Here is a 25,985-nt window from a genome sequence, read left to right as displayed (position 1 = left end):
TCAAGGTTGCCAGTTCGAACCCGGGGTCCCGGGCTCCCCCAGAGTTTGTGTCGAAGTGTCCTTGAGCAAGACACTGAACCCCTAATTTCTCCTGATGTGCAGGTTGGTGCCTTGCATGGTTTCCGCCGCCATCGGTGTATGAATGTGTATGGGTGAATGTCACCCATGTAAAGCGCCTTCGATAAAGGCGCTATATAAATGCACCATTTACCCAGTTGAGAACCACTGTAACAATCAAGTCATGAAACGATTAGAATATGCACATCCATTAATGCAGGGTAAAAGATAAATGATTGGAAAGGGAAATAAACACTGCAAAGGCGTTACTTTTATTATACAATTTAGGCATTTAGCAGACGCTTAATCCAGAGCGATTTACATTGAGCAAGAACAAAAAGCATGGCTATACATTATGTTTCAGCTTTCACACCGTAGAACAAATAATGCATACATTTTAATTGAGTTGCTATGGAAACAATCCGAAACATTGATATTAAAGATTGCCTTTGCCAGCAACTGGCAGTTAAACAAACAGCCAGTAGCCAAACATTGTGATTAACGTCGGTCCTGCTTCAAGCTGATGATGGGTCACGACTTGAGATCATACATACTGGTGACTGAAGTCTTGATGACATGTCATTCAAGATTGATTCAACATACGGCTGAAATCTGTATGATTCCTGTGAACTTGGGAGTTTATTTGATGCAGTATGGCATTGGCTCAGGGGTAGAGTAGCTGGTAGAACAGGATGGGGAAAACCGTGAGGTTCCCAGTTCGATCCCGGGTTCCCCCTGTCGAAGTGTCCTTGAGCAAGACACTGAACCCCTAACTGCTCCTGATGTGCAGGTTGGTGTCTTGCAGCATGGGTAGGAGATCAAGGCAGGAAAGTAAATGTAGAAGCTTCCACAAACAAGCCACTCATAGGGTTTCTCTTGGCTTATTTACAAACGGCACAGCCGTAGGGTCTCTCTTGTCTTATTTACAGGCTGTACGGCTGAGCCGTACAACCAAGGCACAAACCGTACAACATGCTATTTGCTGTAAATTGAGTAATGTGATACGGGTCTTCCGTTAATATTTGTTTTGAGCAAGACATTTTGGGTGTTCACTCTGAAACCCTAGACCAGCTTTGCAATCACAGCTCCCCCTGCCAAAGAGGCGATTATATTTAGGCTGCCGCTGGTGTCTGATGAGGTGTGTGGAATAGAAGATGGCAATGTTCCAGTCGGCAGTCGGATTCAGAACTGGGACTGAAATTGCATCTGCCAACAACAGATGGCAAGATAGGAGTCATATTGTCAAATTGTGATAGAGAACTCATACATATTAAACTGGATAAACAAGTGAAATTGTAAGTGTTGTTGAAAGAAAGAAAATGAGCAGAAAAGAATATATTGATAAATGGGTTCTCTTCTCTCTCCTGAATGAATCTAATTGGTGTCGCACCATTTTCTGTTTACTAAAGGGAGAGGACCGCTCCTCCGAATGAACCAAACAACATAGAATGCTGTGTTTTAACCAAAAACATCACTTGGAAGAGCGCCTTTTGTTTATTTTGTATATTTTATCTATTTCAAATGACTGATGATCAGATAGCAACACAAACATGCCAGTTAGTCGGAATTGAATTCTGCATTTACAAATAAAACAGTATTTTTCCTTTTCCTATGAAATACTTTTCCTTCCTTTTTTGACAATTATTGACCTTTGGTAGCAGTTGAGACGAATAACGGTCTAAGTCCATAATTTATTCTGACCCCTCCCCGAAAAGGCCTAGCTGTCCTGACCCCTTATCCATAATTTATACATTATGGATAATTAGTGTGGACTTAGACTGTTATTCGTCTCAACTCCTCATATTGTAAATGTACCTGTGCAAAGGACACATGCCACAAAAGTTCTTGTTGAGCACTGAATGTTGACGTGTTTAGAGAGTGACTTTATTTCTTCCCTTTTCAGGACTTTCCCATTCTGTGCCAGACATGTTTAGGAGAAAATCCCTACATCCGTATGGTAAATAAGCATCAACCTTTATTTCTTTCAAATCGCTATTCTATTTTTCAGGAAACTACATTATTCCGAATAAAGGTCATTACACACTGGCGAATTAGCGACGCGAATTAAAAATTCGACACCGGAGCGAACACCGGAGCGAACAAATAAAGAGCGAAAACGGTCGCATTTTCGCACATTCGCACATTCGCCACTGATGTGGAAGCTTGCATTGACTTCAATTGGTTTTAAAAAAAGGCGAATTATTCGCGCGAATAATTCGCCAGTGTGTAATGACCTTAAGGGTTCGCTAATTTTGATTTTATGTTTTTTTACAGACCAAGGAGAAGTATGGGAAAGAATGCAAGGTATGTTGCTACAGTTCAGTGCCTTAACCCATTTTGGGCGGGAACCACTTTTGGTGTTAGCATTATGTTATGCTTTAGCCATTGAAAAATAGCAGATCTACAAGCTCATAGCGCGCCACCGAGTGGCGCGCTACGAGCTTGTAGGTCTGCTATTTTTGAAAAATCGAAGAACGACTGACATAGAAACATAGCTTTTTCAGAAAACTGTCAGGATGTAGAAGACATTTTTAGAATCTGATCTCAGGTCAAAATTAGTTTAAATGAGCTTGAATAACAGTAAAGATGGTGTTTTTTCGATGTTCAATGTAATTATTTTGCCCTTGTCTCCCCCCTCCAGATATGCGCTCGTCCGTTCACCGTATTCCGTTGGTGTCCTGGAACTCGCATGCGTTTCAAGAAGACAGAGGTTTGCCAGACCTGCAGTAAGATGAAGAATGTCTGCCAGACATGCTTGCTTGACTTGGAATATGGTGAGTCTTTTTTTTTTTTTTGGATATTTGTTGGCGTTTTTTGCCTTTTTTGATAGGGTACAGTAATTAGCCAGTTAAAAGGGGGAGAGAGATTGGGGAGTGACACGCGGCAAAGGCCGGTGGGCTCGGGAGTCGAACCCGCAGCACGCCGGCTGGCTTGGCAGCCTAGGTGCCCAGACGGTTGAGCTAACCGTCCGGGCCTATGGTGAGTCTCTTGCGCCTACATAGTGTTGTGATATAAATTGTACAGGTGTATAAATAGTCGCGGGACCCTGTGCTATGACCAGAGCCATCTAATAGAAGAGTTGCGATATTGAGGGGGCAGAAAACATCCACAAGGTTTCTTGTGTCACGTGCCTGCGAGCCCATAGACTCCTATGCATTCCGTAAACTTCCGGGTGTCCCTATTTGAAGCCTTCAATTAGGGACAAACCAATAGAAGTCTATGTAGAAGAGCCGCCATTGGACTGGCCCCATGAAGTGAAACACCACTGGTCCTGTCCGTGCATGTTTCAGGGTTCCCACGCTCATGAAATTCCTAAAATTATTTTGAATTTTAGAAAAAAAAACATTTTACAGTCCTGGAATTTCTCAAGGGTCATGGAAAAATAGTTGGCTATGCATTTGATTTTGGCTATTGATTTTGTTAATAAAAAAAACTTGATATGGAATTATAGCATTCTTTATTCTATGCAATGCCTGTCTTTGGGCATTGCACATATGAGTAAGAGACTAATAATTGCGCTGAATGATTGTTATATAGGCCCGGAAAATGGGTTAAATATTCTGGAAAAGTTATTCATTGGAAAAAATGTGTCGGCACCCTATTGTAATGTGGACGCTGATAACCGAAAAGCCCTTTCAACCATTTTGTGGTGCCGTAGGTTTACCCATCCAGGTGCGAGACACTGGGCTCAATGTCAAGGACGATGTTCCCAAGTCGGACGTGAACAAGGAGTACTACACACAGAACATGGAGAGGGAGGTATGTGTCTAGCTGTTGTATGACTGACATGTGTTGATTTTGACGGCACGTTTTAGTCATTAGTCTTTTGAATACGTTAGTTTTAGTCACATTTGAGTCATCTGAAATTCTTTAGTGTTAGTCGACCCAATCTACAGTTGATTTTGACTAAAATGTGTTTTGGCAGGCCTTGATGGCTGATTTTAGACTTGGTTGCATGCTGAAACTAGCTGATTTTACAAGCTCACAACGCGTCACAGCATTGTGAGCCTTGTAGATCTGCTATTTTCAGCATGCAACTAGTTTTTTAAGCATAAAATGACTCGTAGACTGGATCTCTTCTCCACTAGTCCCTCAGTTTTTATTGCTCATTCTTCGTCGACAAACTGACGGGCTACACAGTTATATTTCTTATGCTTTTCATAATATTGGGGCTTCCCACCTAAAGCTTGTCATTTTGTGGTTCCATCCAAATCCTCAGATATCCGGCACTGACGGGACGAGGCCGGTGGGTCTCCTGGGCAAGGCGCCCAGCTCCAGTGACATGCTGTTGAAACTGGCCCGCACCACGCCCTACTACAAGAGGAACCGGCCACACATCTGCTCATTCTGGGTGAAGGGAGAGTGCAAGAGAGGAGAGGAGTGCCCATACAGGTGGGTGATTTTAACCCATCAAGAGGCTGATTCTAAAATCCTAGCAGTTTTCTGAAAATCCTATATTTCTATGTTAGTGGTGCTCAAACGATTTCATGTCGAGGAACCCCCAGAATTGTATGTATTTGGCTACCGACCCCCATCTGAAAATGTTTTGTACCCGGGGAAACTCCAGAAGCAAAAATGTGAGTTAAAAACTGTGAAAGAATATATTAAGATATGTGAACATTTTGCTATGAGCTTGTAGATCTGCTATTTTTCAACAGCTAAAGATTAAAATAGTGGTTAAAGTTAACAAAAGAGTAGTTGTTGTAGTATCTTAAAGATAATTCTTGGTGGTGCTGTTGTCACTAATAAGCAGACCGTGTCCCAAGGTTTGATGTTAAGCAACATTTAAAGTTATTTTAAGTTGGCTATTTATTCATTCATTTCCATTGGATATTGTTACCATATCACTTTTAGACACCCACTGCTTTCAGTGGGATTGTTTGGTTTGACTGTAAAATCTTGGGGCCCTATCTTTCCTTACCCCTTATCCCTAAACCTTTTTTTTCCCCCACAATTTTTTCTATTTTGAAAAACGTTTTCAGTGATGTAAATAGGTCTTCAATGTAATGAGTCCCGGGAACTATTTCAAAAACGAAGTTAACACACACTACAGCATGCTAGCATGTATTTAGTTAGTATAACTTGGTTTCTCTTTTTGCACAAACTCCTTCATACAGGCACGAGAAGCCCACAGATCCAGATGATCCGCTGGCTGACCAGAACATCAAGGACCGTTATTATGGCATCAACGACCCGGTAGCCGACAAGCTGCTGAAGAGAGCCTCCACGATGCCTCGTTTAGACCCACCAGAGGACAAGACCATCAGCACCCTCTACATCGGTGGGCTGGGAGACACCGTTACAGACGCAGACCTCAAGTATGTTCTTCAAGACAACCATCACATCTTTTCATGCCCATAACAGAGTTCTATCGCTCATAGATTTGAATCATAATATATTCTAACGTGGCACTGAGGGGCCGACAGCCTATTACTGTCGGTGTGAACAGGCCTGTGGTGTTGCTATAGTAACTCAATGCTACAATCATCTGTTTGTTTTGTTAAGCTGGCCAGCTAACAGTGTTGTGTGATTTTTATCCAGAGACATGGCCGTGTGAATAATTATAAAAAGGTAGTTGGGAGTAGAATTAAAACACTGCCTAAGGGTGATAGAGTTGGAATGTGATATTATGGAAAATGATTCATACCCGTCACTTTCACGGCCCGGGCATCATGGTACTTCCACCACCGCGGGTGAAAAATGGGTATAACATTTGATTTCATTGCTGTTTTACAGGAACCATTTCTACCAGTTTGGGGAGATTCGCACCATCACCATAGTCCAGAGACAGCAGTGTGCTTTCATCCAGTTTGCCACGCGACAGGCTGCTGAGAGTGCTGCGGAGAAGTCCTTCAACAAGCTCATCATCAATGGCCGGAGGCTCACCGTCAAATGGGGCAGGTGAGTGACTGCGCTACATTTTATGAACGTTGCTTGTTGTTGGTGGTGGAATCAAACCTCCCCGCCTCAGGCCCGCACTATTGCACGTCATACACCGCCTGTCAAATGTGACATCCATATATGGGTATGTGCACGTGGCATCATCATCATCGTACCCAGATGTTACGCGGGACTACTGAGTGGCAAACAAATACTTTATGGCCGTGACAGCCCATAAATCCAAACGGAAAAGTCCCATACATCCAAACAGAAAAGTCCCATTTGATTGTATTAAACGACATTAAACCCAACTTTGCCACTCAATTTGCCATGTGCCATGTGCATACCCTCTATATATAAAGTGTTTGACTCGCTGCATTGTCGCTGCTTTTTCTTCTCATTTTATCTGTCTAGGTCCCAGGCAGCGAGGGGCAAGGAAGCCATTAAGGAAGGGGTCAGTGAAATGGGCACCAGACTTGACCCGGTTCCTGGACTGCCTGGAGGTGAGTGCAGTTTTGAATGAATGAGTTTGAATGAATCATGGAATGATTGGAACAGTCATGTTGGCATTTGGTGTTTACATAGTTTGCTACAAACAGATGCCTTAAATAGTTACATGCCACCAATGTGCATTGGCCCTGGTGAATAAATATAAACGATGCAGAGGAATCTTGAACCATGAACATTTGCCATAACAGAAACCAAGATGGACATGGATTGTAGATATATTTGTAGTTATGTGTCTTTCTCTCTACAAATGTATTTTATAAAAATGCCTTCTAAATCCTGACCTACGGTTTTTAATTACCGTAAATATGTCTCACAAATATACTTTCTGCTATAGCAACAGCTAATGTTACACAAAGGTGTTCCCGGATCGAAAGGTATAACAACGAATAGGTGTTCCAGGTCTCAATCATTCACAAGGGTTTAGTTAAAGTGAGTAGCTATTGGCACTTTTGGTACCGACTTTACACAATTTATCCCCTTATTTTCTTTGCTATTCCCACAGCTCTACCTCCACCACCAGCTCTTGATGAAGAGACTCCTACCAACTACTTCAACCTTGACCCTGGTACTGGTCCTGCCCTCCTGAACATCGCTCTGCCCCCTCCCCCTGGGATCAACCCACCTCCTCCTGGTTGGTACACTTATAGGATTTAATAACTTTCACATGTCCAGCCCCCTCGCTCTGCATGAATTATTCATTGTAAAAATACCTTTGAAGGTTTTGTCCCATTTCTTTGGAATAAACATTCTCAGTACGGCTAATTGGCCCGTCTGTCTGAGCACAGGCTTTAGTTACGACATACTAAAAGTCCGACAGTCATTAGACAGACAACCTACCCCTAACCACAAGCACGACCTAACGCATGTCGGACCAACGCATGTCGGGAGCGACGGGTGATTTCCGCATGTCGGACCTTGGGTGTGTCGGATAAGCGTGCACACCCCGCTTTATCTACATGCACACCCCGCTTTATCTACATGCACACCCCGCTTTATCTACATGTGTTTTGGAATTCAGTTAACCCATTCTGACCTGAGATCAGATTCTAAAAATGTCTTCTACATCCTGACCGTTTTCTTCGATTTTTCAAAAATAGCAGACCTACAAGCTCATAGCGCGCCACTCGGTGGCGCGCTATGAGCTTGTAGATCTGCTATTTTTCAATAGCTAAAGCATAACATGATGCTAACACCAAAAGGGGTTCCCGCCCAGAATGGGTTAAGGCAGAGCCGACGACGTGTTCATCTTTTGGCTTGTAAAGTTTGACTGCTTTATCAAAGTACAACAATCTCAATCTCTTTGTATCACCTCACAGGTTTCGGCCCTCCAATGTTCCACCACATGGGTCCAATGGCCCCCCCTATGCCTCCTCCCATGGGTCTGAGACCTCCCGGTCACATCCACTACCCCTCCCAGGACCCCCAGCGCATGGGCGCGCACGCTGCACATGGCCAACGACATGGCGACTAGTGGCTAGGGTCAAATTACACTGTGATGTTAGATGTCATTCCTGTACTTCTTGGCCTCACCGATGTCAAAGTGAGGTGCCGTTCCTCAATTCAGTCTTGAGTTGTGGATGGGGTTAAAAACCCATGATATATTTGATAGAAATGCATTGCATAAGCAACACAATTGCCGTTGAAAAGGTTAAATTAGATCTGTGCTACAGAAGGGACCGAACAAGCACCAGCTATATCTGGAAACAGACGATGGCCCGTAACTCAGCTAAACATACCCAGACCATACGTCCACTGTCTGGTTTATGTGGTCAGGCGTTCAATTAAGATGATTCCTATGGGTTTTAAAACGGGCTCCCATAGTTGGTGCCATTGTAAATTCTTCACCAAGATGACAGTGCATACTTTAGTTTAGATAGAACGTGTTTGTCATTGTGCGATTATGTTAAAAGGATCCCTGGCTAATAAGTCAAACATGCCTTAGTTAAAACATTATACTTGCCCTCTACAACTAAAATAAAAACACCTTAAATATTGTATTTCGTTCATAAATAAAGAATCTTTCACTCAATAGGAGCTGATCCTGTCACAAGTTGAAGATGTCCATATGGTCTAGCCCTATGGAATGCATATGCTAATACAATTAAAAAAAAACTATTTATGAAAAATAAAATATTTAAGGTATTTTTAGTTATAGAGGGTATAATGTTTTAAGGCATATCTGTCTTATTAGCCAGGGATCCTTTTAAGACATTGATCTTCATTTTTTTTTTAATGAAATGTTAATATTCCACCAAAGGCTGTTTGCTTTTATTGTAAGTTTTTCTTTATATAATGTCCGATTTTGTTTTGTCATTAAAATTCCCATCTTGTCATACATTATACCACTTCATATTTATATATATTCATGTATTTTACTACAAACTATGAACAGTAAGGTCTTGGATCGAGATGCAAGTATAATGCAGAGAGATGAGCTTGTGAGAAGCTACAATCCAATACTTCTTTGAATGAATAAAAGGTTTTAATTACTCTGTATGGTAGAGTATGTTAATACAATACTGCAACTAGCATGTCCACAGTGATCGGTGCAGGCCCTACTTTTCCATTGAGATATGGTGATCCTAGTAGGACAATCACTTTACTATAGGCATTTAGCAGACACTATCCAGACAAGTTATACATCTTAAGGCTCACTCAGACCTTTACTGCATTGCTGTATGCTTGTTGGATGAATGTTGTGTAGTGTCATGGCCGCCCCAATGCATTTCCAATGGAAGTCACATGGTTATAGTCCACATTTTGGACTACAAGCTGTGTTTCGACTGCGCCCCTCCCCCTCATACAACACAAATGTTGTGTCAAACCATGTGACTCCCATTGGAAATGCATTGGGGCAAGCTGTGTCACACCCTTTGTATACAACAAGCATACATCAATCTGTTGCGACTGTGAGTGAGGCCTTACAAGTGCAAAATCTAGTCATAAGTATAGAATACAAAGTGCTAAAAAGTAACTACATTCGGATACCAGATAAACATCAAAGTCAAACCTAGCATCTATCTACAATATGCTATCTAATCGTGACCGTGTTGGCATTGGTGGTCAATCAAAACATTGTGATCAAGCAACCAACACATGTATCTAATTCTACATAGTATAACTAGACTCATACTTAACAATGACATAAAGCAGATGGTGCACTATGTTATACTAGAAGCTCCACCATTTATTGTAGAACTTGGACATAATTAACTCAGGGCTGCCAACACAACTAGGTTCTCACCACATCTCTTTGCTCCTGGATTTGGTATCAAAATTCACCAGAACACAGGAACTTACATCTATGTTAAAGTTTCTGGGGGAGGACCCCCAGACCCTCTGCTTGGTGGGTCTGGGGGAGGACCCCCAGACCCTCTGCTTGGTGGGTCTGGGCAGTGCGTGCAATCATACAGAGATGTTGACTTAAATAATGAATTCAAGATGGGTCTTACATTGCTTCAGTCATCAAATCCATTTCTGTAGGCCAACTTTTTGCATTTTAATTGCTAAAACTTAGCCCATCATTTTCCAATGCTAGTAAAGCAAGCCTGATAAAAGTAGCAAAAAAACCCAAATTCACCAGAACACAGGACATTACAGCTACTGCTTGGGGAGTCCCCACCCCCCCAAAAAAATTATCCTGGATTCTCACAGTCCAATGTTGGCACCCCTGAATTAACTCTGTTGGAGAGGGAGACAACAGACGTCAAATATATTGAGGTTATTTAAGGTCTCAGTGATGCATGGTATTATTGGTTCTTCCAGATTGTCCACTCAGCCTTGACAATGTGCTGTTGGATGTCTCTAATGTCTTCATTTGACCTCCCCGTAGTAGTTGACCTTCAATTACAAATCATGTTTAAAAGTGTCCACTCAGACAAGACCACATGAAAAGAGGATGGATGAGAAGAGCAAGCTAAAGTCAGCATTGTCAGTCTTTTTTGTTGTTGTTGCCTGGAGTCAGGCAAAGATCACAAGAGGTCGAGGATCAAACCTTCTCTCAGACACAGTTCATTAGATCCAGGTCAGTAGCTCTTGCCCCATCCTTTTGGTGCTCTGTTGAAGCTGGGCCGTTGGGCAAAGTGGTCCTTGGTCATGGCGGGAGGAAGTTGGGCCTGCAGGGCCTCGAGGTTGACCACTGGCGGGTTGACTCTCTTACTGGCCATCGGACCCCCAAATGGCATTGCAGATCTGAGACCGAGAGGACAAAAGACTTGTTTCAAACTTAAAATGATCTTATTTTATATTTGAACATGATTGTGTTTATAACGTGATAAAGTATCAGATGCTCTCTATGCTCTAAAAAGGGGGCAGCTTTTATACAATACCTGATACCCAGTCATTCATAAAATCTAATGAATCTGGCTCTGGGATGGACTGACCACTGAAGCTTCAGATGAACTCCCACTGGACACTGGAGAGTATGGTGAGCTTATTCCCCCTGGACACTGGAGAGTATGGTGAGCTTATCTCTTATTTGACATATATGGTTTTGTCTGACCATCAGCGTAGGCACAGATTTAATTATGACTTCATAATTTCATAATGTTCTTCCAGAGGGTAAATGGATCCATCCATGAGAGGTACTCTTACTGACGATCTGGCAGATCTAGCATGATTGACAGTGACCTAATTACGTTATGATATGCTCTTTGCCTTCTCACCCCTCTTACAAATCTCATGCACACAAAACATCCCTGCCTCATGTATGTGACGCAATGCCTTGTGTGTCATAGGAAAGAAGATTCCCCTTTGTGCACAATCTTTCTTGAGAGGGCCGAGAGGCACGTGGGACCCCCAAGTGGATCATCTTTCTAGAGCCAGGGTTAAAATAGCCTTCAGACAACCAGAACCCAAGGAGGTGTGAGCCAGCAAGAGGCAGTGGAAACATGGGACAGAGCCAAGGAATCACTTTTAAGAGAAAGTTTGGATTGATGATGAGTTGACATGAAGCTGTGGTCATGTCGTGCCACTGTGTTTTTGAAGTTGCATGATCTCTAAAAAGCTGTGCTGAATGAGCTTCAAAGTAAGTGGCGAGGATCGCCCTCAGCGCCGTGATAGCAGGATATCAGGTGTCTTTAACCGTCAAATGGACCACTGGCATCAGTGGAGGGATGTTTTTCTACGAGTGCTCACCTGCAGGGGTCATCAATATGTCCATCAATATGGACATCAATATGTCCATCAATATGGACATCAATATGTCCATCAATATGGACATATGTCCCAATATGGTCATCAATATGTCCGTACACAGACACATTTGTCCGTGGCAAAGACTTGGCCTTAATTGTTCCTGTCAAATCTTTGATTTTATTATTTATTTGACCATTATAATGTTCTTATTTTGATCATGAGACCCAATTACTGAATGTCAAGTCTCTGGTTTTCTTCAGAATATGTGTGGTACTATAGTGGTTCTATGAGAGTGTACTACGGATCCATTTGGTTCCATTTGTACACTCTCAAGAGGACTGGCTCTTACAGTATGTGTTTCTGGTAAAATGATTGTATTTTGACAAAAATGTCTACCACAGTGTCTACCACAAGCCAGCATGTTGATGACCCCTGGTCACCTGGCCAACACGTGACTAACATGCTAAGCACATGTTCAGAGCTGTCGAGAAAATACATAAAGTGTAAAGTAGAGCCGTGAAGACGTGGTTCTAACGTGACTCCTGTCTCCTACCAAACAACAAGGTGCAAAAAAGAACCATTTTGTCAAATAAACGCATCAACTTTTTATTTGGTTCTTGCTTTTTACCGGTATAGTTTTCAGGAGGAAGTCTTTGCGGGGGCTCATACCTGTTGAAACACCTGTAGTTTTCAGGAGTTACCTGTTGAAACACCTGTAGTTTTCAGGAGGAAGTATTTGCGGGAGCTCAGGCAGCTGGCTGCTGATGACCAGCTCGTCACCATTTCCCATTGCTTCCTTCCAAGGGGAACAGTACAACTTGGGGATGACTGTCATGTTGAACTTCTCATGAGGAATGTGCTTCAGTGGGCCAGAATACCCTGGCAAAAAAAGTTGAATGTCACCCACAGTGGTGGAAAAAGTACTCCCATTTATTAGTTTAAGTATCAATACAGCAATGTAGAAATAAAGTGAAAGTAAAAGTCCAGAATTCAAAATGTAAAAGTACAAAAATATTGGCATCAAAATGTACTTAAAGTACCAAGTCATAAAGTTTTCAAATGTATTTTTAAAATAGCAGATCTGCTATTTTCAAACATTCTGCAAAATGCGTACTACTTTTCGTACTTTCAGTACATTTTGATGTCAATACCTTTGTATTACTCAAGTATACATTTTGAATTCCATACTTTTACTTGTAACAGAGTATTTCTATATCACAGTATTGATACTTTTACTTAAGTAGAAAATGTGAGTACTTTTTGCACCAACAACGCTCAAGCATTGTACAAGCGTTGGCATGATGCAGGCACTGCGCATTGCCAAGCATCATGCTTTGCATTGTCAAGTATCAGCTTTGCATTGCCAAGTATCAGCTTTGCATTACCAAGTATCAGCTTTGCATTACCAAGCATCAGCTTGGCATTGCCAAGTATCAGCTTTGCATTGCCAATAATTAAGCATCAGCTTTGCAGTGAACTATTCTAGAGGCATACCCTTCCCTCTTTGTACCACTGCTTGTTTACCTGGAGCGATGGCATGAGGACTTCCCTTCTTGGCGACAGACTTCTGCAGGTTCATGACCAGGCTGTGCTTACCAGTGACGGAGAACGCTTGGTTCTGTGGTTCTGGGATCGGGATGTACTGGGGGGAAGGATTCGGAATGGCTTCTGGAAATACCTGGGAGAGGGGAGCACATTATTTAAGATATAGGGCATAGCAGTGGGCGTGGCTTTCTGGTTCCACTGAAAATCCGACCATTCATTTTAGCCTAGAATCAAGCCATTCAGGATCCTGGTGAATCACGACCATGAACCTTTGATTCTGTGAAACAATATATTTGAATAAAACTATATGATATACTCACACATTTAATAAATGCCCTTTGTTTAGCGGTTTTCATTTTTCTTTCTTCACTGAACCAAAGGTCATGATTCACCACGGCCGACTTTTCAGTGGAACCAGAAAACCATGCCCACTTCTATGAAATTAAACCCATATTCTATATGGGTTTAATAATGGCGTCAGATATAGTGTCTGCCACAGTGTTCAGATGTTGTTCTTCCCACCAAGATGATAATACACCCATCATCCTCCACACATTGCAGATGTGACCGCAATACGTTTAATAAAACACTTTGTTCAGCTCATCTCGGCTGTCATGCTTTGACAGAAAAATCACACCTGTGCGAACTGAGGCACAATTTATGTCACTGGTGGACGGGTTTCTGCCCACAGCCTTCCTATGAGACACAGACTGAGTAGGAAAAAATGGTGGTATTTTATCATGAACATTAGTTAGGACCAATTATATGAAGAGAAGTTGAAAAGTGGTGAAGTGGTCCTTTAATGTACTGTACTGTACATTAGTTATACTTGTATTGTTATAGTTATAGTGCTCAGTGTGAAAGGCCCTTTAGGCTGCTCAACAGTGCCACTTTAGGTCACCCAGCGGTATTGCAGCTGTTCAACTTCATACCCCAAACAGACAGACATACATACTACATAGGGACATAGGGACACACGCGACCAGTTATTGGAGCGGTGTGCACCGCTCAAAAACGGCGGTGGAAAAACGAGCGACTGTCAAATTTAATTGGCTGTCAGTCACGGTCCTTTCACAATACAGGACACTTAAAGCTGCTAATAACACATCAGGAGGAGGACGGGTTCACGTGTTTGGGTGTAATAAGGCCTATTGGTTGCGATGATGATGCTGTGATGATGGCTGAAGGTTTGTTTTATCATGTGGTTTTACCTGGTTGTTGACTGTGTTCTCCACGGTGAACTGCTCCACCCTCCTCAGTCGCTGCTGGAACATGCGCGAGCCTCGGTTTGACTGGAGATTCAGCTCCTCCATCATGACGTCCTGTGGAATACTGACCTTCTTCCCAAGGTCCAGACCCTCTGATAGAACACAACACATACATTGATGTTCTCTAATGCAATGGTTCCCAAAGTGGGGTCCTTGAGGGAGTTCCAAGGGGTCCCCAGCTAAATGATTGTTTGGAACCAAATGGACCCTTATGGGTCTGTAACTCTGAGAGTGTACAAGTGGAACCAATTTGGTTCCATTTGTACACTCTCAGAGTAAAATTAACATTGATTTTACAATATAAATTGGGGGTCCCAGAGATAGAAATGCCATTAAATGGGGGTCTGTAGCCTAATGCATGTCAAACCTGGAGGTCCTTGAAATTAAACGGGTTGAGAATCTCTGCTAGAGACATAAAAATCTTCTCTTATGGGGGTCCCTGGCATACCTTTATCAAATGGGTGTCCATTTGGGGGTCAATGGGTGTCAATTTGAGGGTCCTTGACACGAAAAAGTTTGGGAACCACTGCTCTAGTGAGCATATTGAACGGTAGAATTTGAATAACTTAATTTCCTCTGACTTCTTAAGATTACACTGCAGTCTGCATGACATTCACTCTACAGTTTCCTCACGGATTAAAATGCTCTAATGCCAAGCCAGCTACACTGAGTTATATTTGGAAAGGTTTGATTGATTGATTGAATACTTTATTTGACAGGAATGCAAACAGCAACAGAGTACAGTCAAACACTTGAAAGGATAACACCATAGTATGCTTCCTTGGGGAACCCTGCATGCTTCCAGTGATGTCAACCACTTGTTCTCTTCCTTCAAGATAGGATTTCATCCAGTTTATTGACGCGCTATCAAAACCAATCACCTTCAGCTTGCCCAGTAAAATGTAATGATTTGCAGTGTCGAACGCCTTTTGCCAGAGTCTAGCTCGCGCTTGATGTAGTCGATCAAATGCAGTATATAGGCATGTGTCAGTGGAGCGGGATGTTCTGAAACCAGATTGGAATACAAACAGAAGTTTCTGCTGTTGATTTGTTGGTAATTTAATCTCGCTATAACCTTTGAGATGGAAAGGATGGAAACGGGGCTGGTAGTTGCCAGGTCCCATGCATGCTTCCTTTTTTTATACAGAGGGATTTCTCTCGCCATCTTGAGATCTTGTGGGACGTGACACTGACTGATGGATATATATCTGTGGGCTACTATTGGAGCAATAGAGACAGCTGCATCTCTGAGGAATCTGGTGGGGACGTTGTCATCGCCAGTGGCCTTGCCTTGGTTGGTTGAAGGGCCATCATTTCTTTTTAGTACAGGTTACACTAAATTATGTTTCGACAAGACTGCTTGTATGTGGACTAGTGGAAATAAAGAAGTCCTACACTTAGGGCTATATCTTGCGCCACCCCTTAACCCTTATCCCAAAACTAATTTGCCATTTTTTACTATTTTAAAAAACCCTTTAAAATAGTTCAAATAGCCGATCTACAAGCTCACAAAAAGCTAAAAAAATGGCAAATACGTTTAGGGATAAGGGATAAGGATGGCTCAAGATGGAGCCCATATAGAGTCTTCTTGTCCCTCTACTTTCAGTGACGTTCTTGTTTGGCATTCAGAGATTATCAAGCTTCTCTTTTTACATAACAGCTTTACAAACAATTGAGAGCAACCGAAACGATATCCCAACTTTAAAGCCATCATGAAATGTGCATAATAAATTACACAGTGACGAGCTTGAAATAGCATTTTGTAGATGACGTCCAAGGGTGTTGGGTGTTTTGTTGTGGTCCAGAGTTACATGGGTAACTGGGAATATAAATAGGACCTTTGGAAGGGGGAGATAGCTCGTAAGAACGGATGACGCTCTGTCGTCGGTAGGATACGGTATGATAAGTGTTTGGGGAATTATGGGGCATGTGCCAGCCTTCGGGAGCGGTGATGAGGATCACATTTAGCTACGTTTATTGAACTTGGTTTCATAACTCAGCTGGCAACAACCAAACAACTGTTTCTGGGGACATGTTTGAACTCATTTAGTTTCAGTAATGCGGCGGTTCTCACACAAGTCCCCATGTGTCCCTATAGGGGACCCATTTGTGGGCCGCAGACAATTTTGTATGGGTGCCTTTATTTTTTTGTTTCCTACATTTTGTTTTTAATTATTATTATTTCAAAACATTTTCAAAAATCATTCCCAAAAAAGTAAAGATTTTCATGAATTAAAAACATAATATCTATGTTTTTGTTTTTCCAGTAATTTCATGAAGAAATCAAAGAAAAATCTAAGAAATTACATAAATTAAAAAACAAATGTTTAAGAAGTAGAGAAAATAGCCGATCTACAAGCTCACAACAAGTGAAGAGACGCGTTTGTGAGTTTGTAGATCTGCTATTTTCACTGGTTTGGGCCCGAGCAAACGTCTAAATTTCTTTTTTTGGATCTCGAGCTACAAAGTTTGGGAACCGCTGCTACAGACATCCTTTGATTAGTTCCATCTGACACGCATGCCATGATAGTTCTGAATGTCACTGTAATGAATGTCAAATTATAGGATTAAGGATATTGGGCATTACGTCATTGATGAACTGTGTGTTCAATGTTGGTCCATGTTTATCCGTTTGTGTCTCATCTGTTTCAATAGGGTTACTATTGTAACCAAACCAGATGAATAAAGTGTAAGAAGAAGTAGGTCGGGAGTGGCTTATTGTCGGTATCAGCCGGTGACAAGCAGGAGTCTGTCCCCGTTACAATGCGCTAGACCCCTGGGAGATGGAGTCAGTCCCTGTTACAATGTGCTAGACCCCCCTGGGAGATGGAGTCTGTCCCCGTTACACTGCGCTAGACCCCTGGGAGATGGAGTCTGTCCCCGTTACACTGCACTAGAACCCTGGGAGATGGAGTCTGTCCCCGTTACAATGCGCTAGACCCCTGGGAGATGGAGTCTGTCCCCGTTACAATGCGCTAGACCCCTGGGAGATGGAGTCTGTCCCCGTTACAATGCGCTAGACCCCTGGGAGATGGAGTCTGTCCCCGTTACAATGCGCTAGACCCCTGGGAGATGGAGTCTGTCCCCGTTACAATGCGCTAGACCCCTGGGAGATGGAGTCTGTCCCCGTTACAATGCGCTAGACCCCTGGGAGATGGAGTCTGTCCCTGTTACAATGCGCTAGACCCTGGGAGATGGAGTCTGTCCCCATTACACTGCGCTAGACCCCTGGGAGATGGAGTCTGTCCCTGTTACAATGCACTAGACCCCTGGAAGATGGAGTCTGTCCCCATTACACTGCGCTAGACCCCTGGGAGATGGAGTCTGTCCCCGTTACAATGCGCTAGACCCCTGGGAGATGGAGTCTGTCCCTGTTACAATGCGCTAGACCCCTGGGAGATGGAGTCTGTCCCCGTTACAATGCGCTAGACCCCTGGGAGATGGAGTCTGTCCCCGTTACAATGCGCTAGACACCCCTGGGAGATGGAGTCTGTCCCCGTTACAATGCGCTAGACCCCTGGGAGATGGAGTCTGTCCCCGTTACAATGCGCTAGTCCCCTGGGAGATGGAGTCTGTCCCCGTTACAATGCACTAGACCCCTGGGAGATGGAGTCTGTCCCCGTTACAATGCACTAGACCCCTGGGAGATGGAGTCTGTCCCCGTTACAATGCGCTAGACCCCTGGGAGATGGAGTCTGTCCCCGTTACAATGTGCTAGACCCCTGGGAGATGGATGCTGAGGTGGAGCACCACACCTACCATCAGCTCCCAGTACTTCCCGCACGACTTGCCGCACCCAAGCCGTGCTACTCATACGCTGAGTTGGCAGTGCGGGTCGAACCCATGGGATCGAACCCACGAACCTGTGGTCCAAAGGCGAGAGCTCTACTGACTGAGCTACCCGGACACGATAATAATAAAGTGTAAAACAATAAATATATATACCTCCTTTGACCTCCTTGCACAGAGCCCTGGCCTGCAGCATCCTCTGCTTGGCCAGGTCCTCATACCCGGAATTCACCATCGTCATCATCGCCTTCCTCTGAAAAGAAACAGACCATGCACGCGGACGAGGAACACCCATTTATTAATATACAGTACAGTATTCATGTCGCCTCACAGCTAGAAGGTCCTGGGTTCTATTCCTGCTGGGGACACTGTGGGCGCTGTGTTCTCTCCTCTGCGTCATCAGTGCCCATACCCTATAGGTGGGGTTGGCGAAAGGACCTTTCTGTGTGGAGTTTGCATGTTCTCCCAGTGTGTCGCCTAGGGTAGATAGATACCCTCACAAAAACATCTCTCAGTCTCTAAAACTGCCTCTCCCTAGCCAGCCGGGGCGACTGATGGAGGGGAAAGGAACTGGTTGGAATAACATGTTCCTTCCACTCACTACGCTCTACGCCCAACCGGGGAAACTGCCCCGTTAGGTGAGAAGAAGTGGCTTGGACGTTTCAATTGACAATGGTTGAAAAAAATGGGTTACAAAAATTGTGGGATTTATTATTTATTTTTTAATAATTATGATACAGTATTTATTTTTTAACGTGTCACAATAAACTAGTGCAAATGCAGGGAAGCGTACTTAGTGTTATATTTTTATTTTATTTCTTTAGCCACCTATAATTAGTTGACCTTGATCTATTCTACACAGTTAAATATGTTCACTATTTAATCATGTATGTTTCAGGTATCCACACATTGGATAAAATTGTTTCAGTTTCGGTTTCTGAAAATGCATTTTCTGTTTAATAAAAAACTGCAGAGACATGGAGACTCCTGTTACTGCAACAAACACTATAGCAATGAGTACTATCACTATGGAGCTTTTTAACACTTATTTTAACTAAAAGAAAATCACTTACACTACCTTTAAGGGAGAGTATGAATAACTGACAGCAATTAGCGTGTCTTTAAAGCGAGAAAAACATGTTCCGAATTATGTTTAGCTTCAATGTATTTATGAACAATCTCCCCCCTATGTTTAGATATTCTTTTGGCAGACCCTCCCACGTTTGTTTACATTTAGATTTAGGGGCATGCAGGGGTGTCTAACATTTCACACCTCAACCACAATTTAGCAAGCAGACAGTCAACTCATGCTTTCTAGGATGTCTTATACTACGGTAGCTATATGTCTGAACCCAGCCAACTTCCAACACAACACATTTAGCTATGTCACAGACAGCATTCAGCAGATAATCTACACCCGTAGATAAGTCAAGCAACTTTCAATTCAATTGAATTTTATTCAAGTGGCAAATCACAACAAGTTGTCTCAAGACACTTAGACACGTAGAGCAGAGAACCGACAGAGATCCCACCTGTCCTAGAGCAAGCAATTTTGCGACAGTGGTAACGGAAAAACTCCCCCTTTTAGCTGGAAGAAACGTCAAGCAGAACCTGAGTCTGACTTTGGGACTTACCTGCTGCTGATTGTGTGTATTTAGGACAGGAAGCAGAGCTGGACTGCAGGATGCTTCCCCGGTCCACACAGTAACAGAACTCAGAAATAGGATGGGCCAGTTTACCATTCAGCAACGCCATGCAGGATGCCTGGGCTTCAAGCTCACTGGGTTATTTTCAGTGGTGGAAAGTACATTTACTCAAGTACTGTACTTAAGTACAAATTTGAGGTTAATTTGTACAGTACTTTACACTTTACAATTTCCAATACTTTTACTTCTACTCCAGAACTTTATTTTGTTGAAATATACATTTTGGCCATTGGAAACTAGCCGATCTACAGGCTCACAATGCGACGCATCGGCTATTTTCAAAAGATTTTTAGATTTGAAAACTTGTGCATGATGAGTAGCCTACTTTCTACTTTTGGTACTTTAAGTACATTTTGATGCCAATACTTTAGTACTTTTACTCAAGTAGGCTAAATGTTTTATTCAGACTTTTACTTGCAACAGCTGAGTATTTCTATATTGTAGTATCGATACTTTTACTTAAGTGAAAAGATTGAGTACTTCATCCACCATTGGTTATTTTAGCAGCAGTAAGAGAAGGATGGAGCCACGGGAGGGGGAGGGGGGGGTGGATGAAGTGGAAGAGGGGGGGGGAGGGACCCATATAAAGATTTACATCCCTGACCCCCAGTGTGGGTGATCATAAAAATGTGATACACAGTGCGTGCGCACGCGTGTGTGTGTGGGTGACGGGTGTGTGTGTGTGTGTGTGTGTGTGTGTGTGTGTGTGTGTGTGCATGTGTGTGTGTGCATGTGTGTGTGTGTGTGTGTGTGTGTGTGTGTGTGTGCATGTGCGTGTGCGCAATGTGACACTGAGCCCTCAGACGCTGTCGCTGAAGTGAAGCTCTGCCCACACACAAACTGACAGACAGGCACGCACGCACGCACGCACGCACGCACGCACACACACACACACACACACACACACACACACACACACACACACACACACACACACACACACACACACACACATTTCTCACTAACAAACAGTGGCATTGGAGCAGAAGTCAAAGTGAGGTCAGAGGTTCTGCGTCCAGTTGAAGGTCAAAGTCCATGCTAGGTGTTCCATTTGTACCTTTGTACCTTTCAGGCTGTTCTGTGCTGCTGTATTGCAGTCAGTCAGTAGTACCAAAACATAGTGTTGAACACAGCTCTTCACTTTGAAAGAAACTATGTGCTCCATGTGCACTGAATCATGACCATGACCTATAAATGAAGGCAACAACAGTCACCTTTCATTTCTTTCAATTCACACACAAATGGAAAACGGAAAGAAAAAGCACAGAATTCAATGAAGAATATGTCACTCACTGGGAGAAATTTCTCCCATAACTGTGTGTGAAGCTTTTCTGCCTTTGTGCGAAACCTCTTGGCGGATCCACTCATTCAACACTCAGTCATTACACTTGCGTAAAGAGGTCACCTCGACAACTCCTCTCCTCTGAGAGTGAAAGTTTTCAAAAATGGAGCAAGTGAGAGATCAAGGACAAGTGCCAAAGTGTGGAAGAGGGACACAGATGCAGTGATATAGTGGTAGAGCACTCTACTCTCTAGGATTGTTTGATATTGTGTATATAATATGTATTCTATATTTTGGTAGCCTGGGCACCATTTCATTTAGGGTATATGATCCTGTCGGGAGCGGATGATATCGTTACGTCATGTTGTAGTATTGTTTTGTAGTCGACAGGCAGGAACAACAGGCGGCAACTTCCTTTTCCCTCAAACCGATTTTTCTCAATAAAAGCTACAGGCTACGAGAGCTTTTATTGAGAAAAGGGAAAAGGAAGTTGCCGCTTGTTGTTCCTGCCTGTCGACTACAAAACAATACTACAACATGACGTAACGATATCATACAGACTTTTGAAACAGAGACCAGGCTTTCCTCCGAGGTGGTGGAAAGCCTGGTGAGGCGAGGTTAATATTTTGGGTGTCTCAGGGCAATTTGCACACTGCTCACTTTTGGGGGCAGTGATAACTGCTTTGCAGAACGTTGCAGAATGTTGCTGACCCGTGATTGATTAACAGCATTAGCTGAGCTGTGTTGTTTGCAGTATATGCATCATGTCTCAGTGTGGCTGCTGTGTTGTTTGCAGTATATGCATCATGTGGCAGTGTGGCTGCTGTGTTGTTTGCAGTATATGCATGTCGCAGTGTGGCTGCTGTGTTGTTTGCAGTATATGCATGTCGCAGTGTGGCTGCTGTGTTGTTTGCAGTATATGCATGTCGCTGCAGTGTGGCTGCTGTGTTGTTTGCAGTATATGCATGTCGCTGCAGTGTGGCTGCTGTGTTGTTTGCAGTATATGCATGTCGCTGCAGTGTGGCTGCTGTGTTGTTTGCAGTATATGCATGTCGCAGTGTGGCTGCTGTGTTGTTTGCAGTATATGCATGTCGCAGTGTGGCTGCTGTGTTGTTTGCAGTATATGCATGTCGCAGTGTGGCTGCTGTGTTGTTTGCAGTATATGCATGTCGCAGTGTGGCTGCTGTGTTGTTTGCAGTATATGCATGCCTCAGTGTGGCTGCTGTGTTGTTTGCTGTATATGCATGTGGCAGTGTGGCTGCTGTGTTGTTTGCAGTATATGCATGTCGCTGCAGTGTGGCTGCTGTGTTGTTTGCAGTATATGCATGTCGCTGCAGTGTGGCTGCTGTGTTGTTTGCAGTATATGCATGCCTCAGTGTGGCTGCTGTGTTGTGTGCAGTATATGCATGTCTCAGTGTGGCTGCTGTGATACTTTGGTGGGGACACCAAACCTGTTCTAGATCAGTGGTTCCCAAACCTTTCAGGGATTAGATGTTTGCCCCGGGACCCAAACTATAGTCAAAATAGAAGATCTACAAGCTTATAGTTCGGCTATTTTCAGGGGGAGGAGGGGAGGGGGCGGCAGCTGCCACAGGGGATTTGTCACTCCATTGCCATGCACTCGCTGTCCCTCCAAACGGACACACTGTTTGGGACAACAGTGTTCTAGAACCAGCTCAGTGGCCTTGTGTGTCCGCCCTGAAACTGGGAGGTCGGGGTTCGATCCCCGGCCGGGTCATATACCAAAGACTGTAAAAATGGGACCCAATGCCTCCCTGCTTGGCGCTCGGCATCAAGGGTTGGATTGGGGGGTTAGATCAACTACAAATGATTCCCGGCTGCGGCTCAGCGCTCCAAGAGATATGGGTCAAATGCGGAGAACAGATTTCGCATACAGCAATGTACTGTATGTGACAAATAGTAAGACTTTAACCTTGAGATTGGACAGTAACTACCACAGTCACCTGGCAGGAAGCCTCATCCCAGTCATCCTGAGTCACATGCAGGCATAGTCCCTGCAAACATTGATACAGTATTGGACAGTAGTGATGCATGCATTACTAAATTATTAGGTTTTAATTTAGCAGACTCCATTGTCGGTAATGTGGCTCCATACAGTAGTAGGCTAATAATAAATGATATTTTCATTACACTTTTCATTCACAGGGAATCCCAGAGTGTTGCATTATAGTTAGCTCCATATAGCCCTAATAGGGCTATGGACCAGAGCTACATTATAGTTAAACAATCATAGACAATCAATGTATAGAATGCAATCTTTGAACAATTCAGTATATTATGTGCAGTGTCCACGTCCGTTTGAAAACGGAACAACACAACAACAAAGCTTTTGAAAGGTGTCACCTGTATGTGAGAGGTGGTCCTCTCAGAGAGGTGGTCCTCTCAGAGAGGTGGTCCTCTCACACGCAGTGCAGTGTGTCGCTGTCACATAGAAACACACACAAACACATACAGGACCATCAGGCAGTGACAGCTGACAGCAGGACAATAGAGGCCCATTTACTCTTAAGGTTGCACGATGCAACGAGCTCTGGACACCTTTAAATGTGATTGTGGCGGTCCGGCACAGCAGATAAAACGTTCTGTTTGGCTGTCTAGTAAAGAGGTGGCGGTGGACGTTTCGGATGAAAACAGGCAGTAAAAAGCATTGTTCCACTCACTGGTGTTCCGGTTAATTGGGAAGTGATTCCGTTGCCACACTTGAGTGTATACAGTACAGTTCTTTGGGGGAGAGATTATGTACGGGCTGCTGTGCGAGAGCCTTCATGACTTCATCAAGGAGTCGTATGGAGACGACGTGTGGAAGCTGGTGAGAGAGAGGGCAGATGTCAGGCTGCACTCCTTTGTCACCCATCAGGTATTTCGTTTTGTGTCACCAGCCTTTTGATAATGGCATGGTAGGCCTATGCTTTGTCTGCAATTGATTGATTGATTGATTGATTGATTGAACATTTTATTAACAGTTTGCATAATGGGTACAGTTCAGGGGAAGTACAGGTCAATACAAAATCTGCTATGATGAGGATGAAACCAGAAAAAGCACTAAGACTTGTTTACATAAAGGTCCTCCATTTTCAATTCGTCAGAACATTTAAAGACATACAAATATAACAATATACCGTATTGTCCTGAATATAAGACGACTCTGATTATAAGACAACCCCCCATTTTCCAAGACTCATTTGTGGAAAAATAACATTGAATGTCAAATAGTCTAGTCCATCCATCCATCCATCTTCAACCGCTTATCCATAGTCGGGTCGCGGGGGCAACAGCTCCACCAGAGAACTCCAGACATCCCTTTCCAAATAGTCTAGTCCCCGATTATAATACGACCCTATTTTTAGCATATTTCCATTGGGAAAAAATGTATAGTCTTATATTAAGGCCAATAGGGTAACAATGTTACAGTATGGACGTTTGTTTGTAATTTGTGTGTGTGTGTGTGTGTGTGCGTGCGTGCGTGCGTGCGTGCGTGCAGGTGTACAGTGAAAGTGTGATTCCTCGCATTGCGAAGGCTGCCAGTGGTGTGACAGGCACTCCCTACAGCGACCTGATGAACTCCTGGGGTGTTTACTTTCTGGGTTTCGTGGGCAAGTACGGATATGACAGAATCCTCAAGGTGAGAGAACAGAAGAAGAAGAGGCTGTAGAAACTGTGTTGTTCAATATGGTGCAACATGACAGAAAGATGTTGCATACTGTGTTGTTACAGTGCCAGTCAGTGGTGGAAAAAGTACTCACATTTTTGAGTGGATCAACCACTCCTATAGACAGCTATGTGTGTCCCTGTCTGTCTGGCTAGCTGCGGCTGTGTCCTGGTCTGAGCACGGAAATAGCATATTTTCACCACCAGCGGGCGGGGCGGCTCGCTGGAACTGGCCCGGCCCCCTGGGCGTGTTCCTGGGGGTCTGGATGTTCCAGGGACCCCCCGGGGCCCACACACGGTAACTCTGTCATTTCTTGACCGTTTCGGACGCGGGGGTGTGTTCCTGTGGGTTTAGAAGTTCCGGGGACCCCCACACGGAGTTGCACCACTCAGTTCACACGGGTGTGATTTTTTATTCAAGCAAAAGCATCAATACTAGACATACTTTGTTACAACAAGTAAAAGTCCGTAATTAGATCAGCTATTTTCAAATGGCCAAAATATATATAGGGCTGAAGTGGTTAATGTATATTTTGTAATAATAATACACATATAGAAAAGTAGTCTAACTATTAACTAAAGTTTTTAAATAATTGTAGTGGAGTAAAACAACAATATTTTCCTCTGAGATGTAGTGGAGTAGAAGCAAAAGTCAGGAAATTGGAAATACTCCAGTAAAGTAAAAGTACTTAAAAATTGTACTTAAATACAGTACTTAAGTAAATGTACTTAGTTACTTTCCACCACTGGTGCCAGTGTTGCTACTGTTGCTATGTTGCGGCTTTGCCATATAATTGGGGTGGTTATTTACTGCTGTTTGTTGACAGTGAAATGTACACACACAATTTTCATTTCATTCAAGTAGGAAGGAATTTATTTAACTCAAGTCAGTGCAATGTTAATTCTCTTGAGAGATTTCTCAAGTAAACAAATGTTATACCGCCCGGTATGCGCAAACACGTGTTATATGCGTGTTAAAGGTTTCTTTCTTTTTTTCAACTTAGATTGTATTATTTTGTTTCTGTCAAATTTGGCACGAGCCAATTACAAAATCCAAAACACACATTTTGGGTTAAGTGTAAAGGTCTATTCATACTCCAGTTTTAGGTGATAATGTGACCACCGAAAACTACAACATGACGT

General features: G+C 43.3%; 2 protein-coding genes and 1 long non-coding RNA gene across 3 annotated transcripts in view; 1 reads left to right on the top strand and 2 right to left on the bottom strand.

The window, feature by feature from the left end:
* rbm22 (RNA binding motif protein 22) overlaps positions 1-8,782 on the top strand; it is a 9,670-nt gene extending 888 nt beyond the window's left edge. The window contains exons 2-11 of the mRNA XM_079501200.1: positions 1,961-2,014; positions 2,332-2,361; positions 2,699-2,831; positions 3,716-3,816; positions 4,277-4,449; positions 5,175-5,375; positions 5,794-5,958; positions 6,352-6,440; positions 6,950-7,078; positions 7,764-8,782. Of these exons, the coding sequence (XP_079357326.1) occupies positions 1,961-2,014; positions 2,332-2,361; positions 2,699-2,831; positions 3,716-3,816; positions 4,277-4,449; positions 5,175-5,375; positions 5,794-5,958; positions 6,352-6,440; positions 6,950-7,078; positions 7,764-7,918 (1,230 nt within the window). The 3' untranslated portion in view covers positions 7,919-8,782. The remainder of the gene's footprint in view (positions 1-1,960; positions 2,015-2,331; positions 2,362-2,698; positions 2,832-3,715; positions 3,817-4,276; positions 4,450-5,174; positions 5,376-5,793; positions 5,959-6,351; positions 6,441-6,949; positions 7,079-7,763) is intronic.
* LOC306923194 lies at positions 8,692-9,798 on the bottom strand. The gene is made up of 2 exons (XR_013790008.1): positions 9,368-9,798; positions 8,692-9,090 (listed from the first exon to the last, which is right to left on the bottom strand). It is a non-coding gene; the product is annotated as an uncharacterized lncRNA (long non-coding RNA).
* A 6-nt stretch (positions 9,799-9,804) lies between these two features.
* Positions 9,805-19,939, bottom strand: LOC306923183 (myozenin-2-like). Its single transcript, XM_079501211.1, has 6 exons — positions 19,820-19,939; positions 18,342-18,438; positions 14,340-14,488; positions 13,108-13,261; positions 12,285-12,462; positions 9,805-10,638 (listed from the first exon to the last, which is right to left on the bottom strand). Exons 1-6 carry the CDS (start codon positions 19,925-19,927, stop codon positions 10,473-10,475), a joined length of 852 nt encoding a protein of 283 aa, XP_079357337.1. The 5' UTR covers positions 19,928-19,939; the 3' UTR covers positions 9,805-10,472.
* Between the last annotated feature and the right edge of the window lie 6,046 nt (positions 19,940-25,985).

The sequence above is a fragment of the Electrona antarctica genome (genome assembly GCF_951216825.1).
Source record: "Electrona antarctica genome assembly, chromosome: 1".
NCBI classification, from domain to species: Eukaryota; Metazoa; Chordata; class Actinopteri; order Myctophiformes; family Myctophidae; genus Electrona; species Electrona antarctica.
This window is presented reverse-complemented; position numbering and strand designations above follow the sequence as displayed.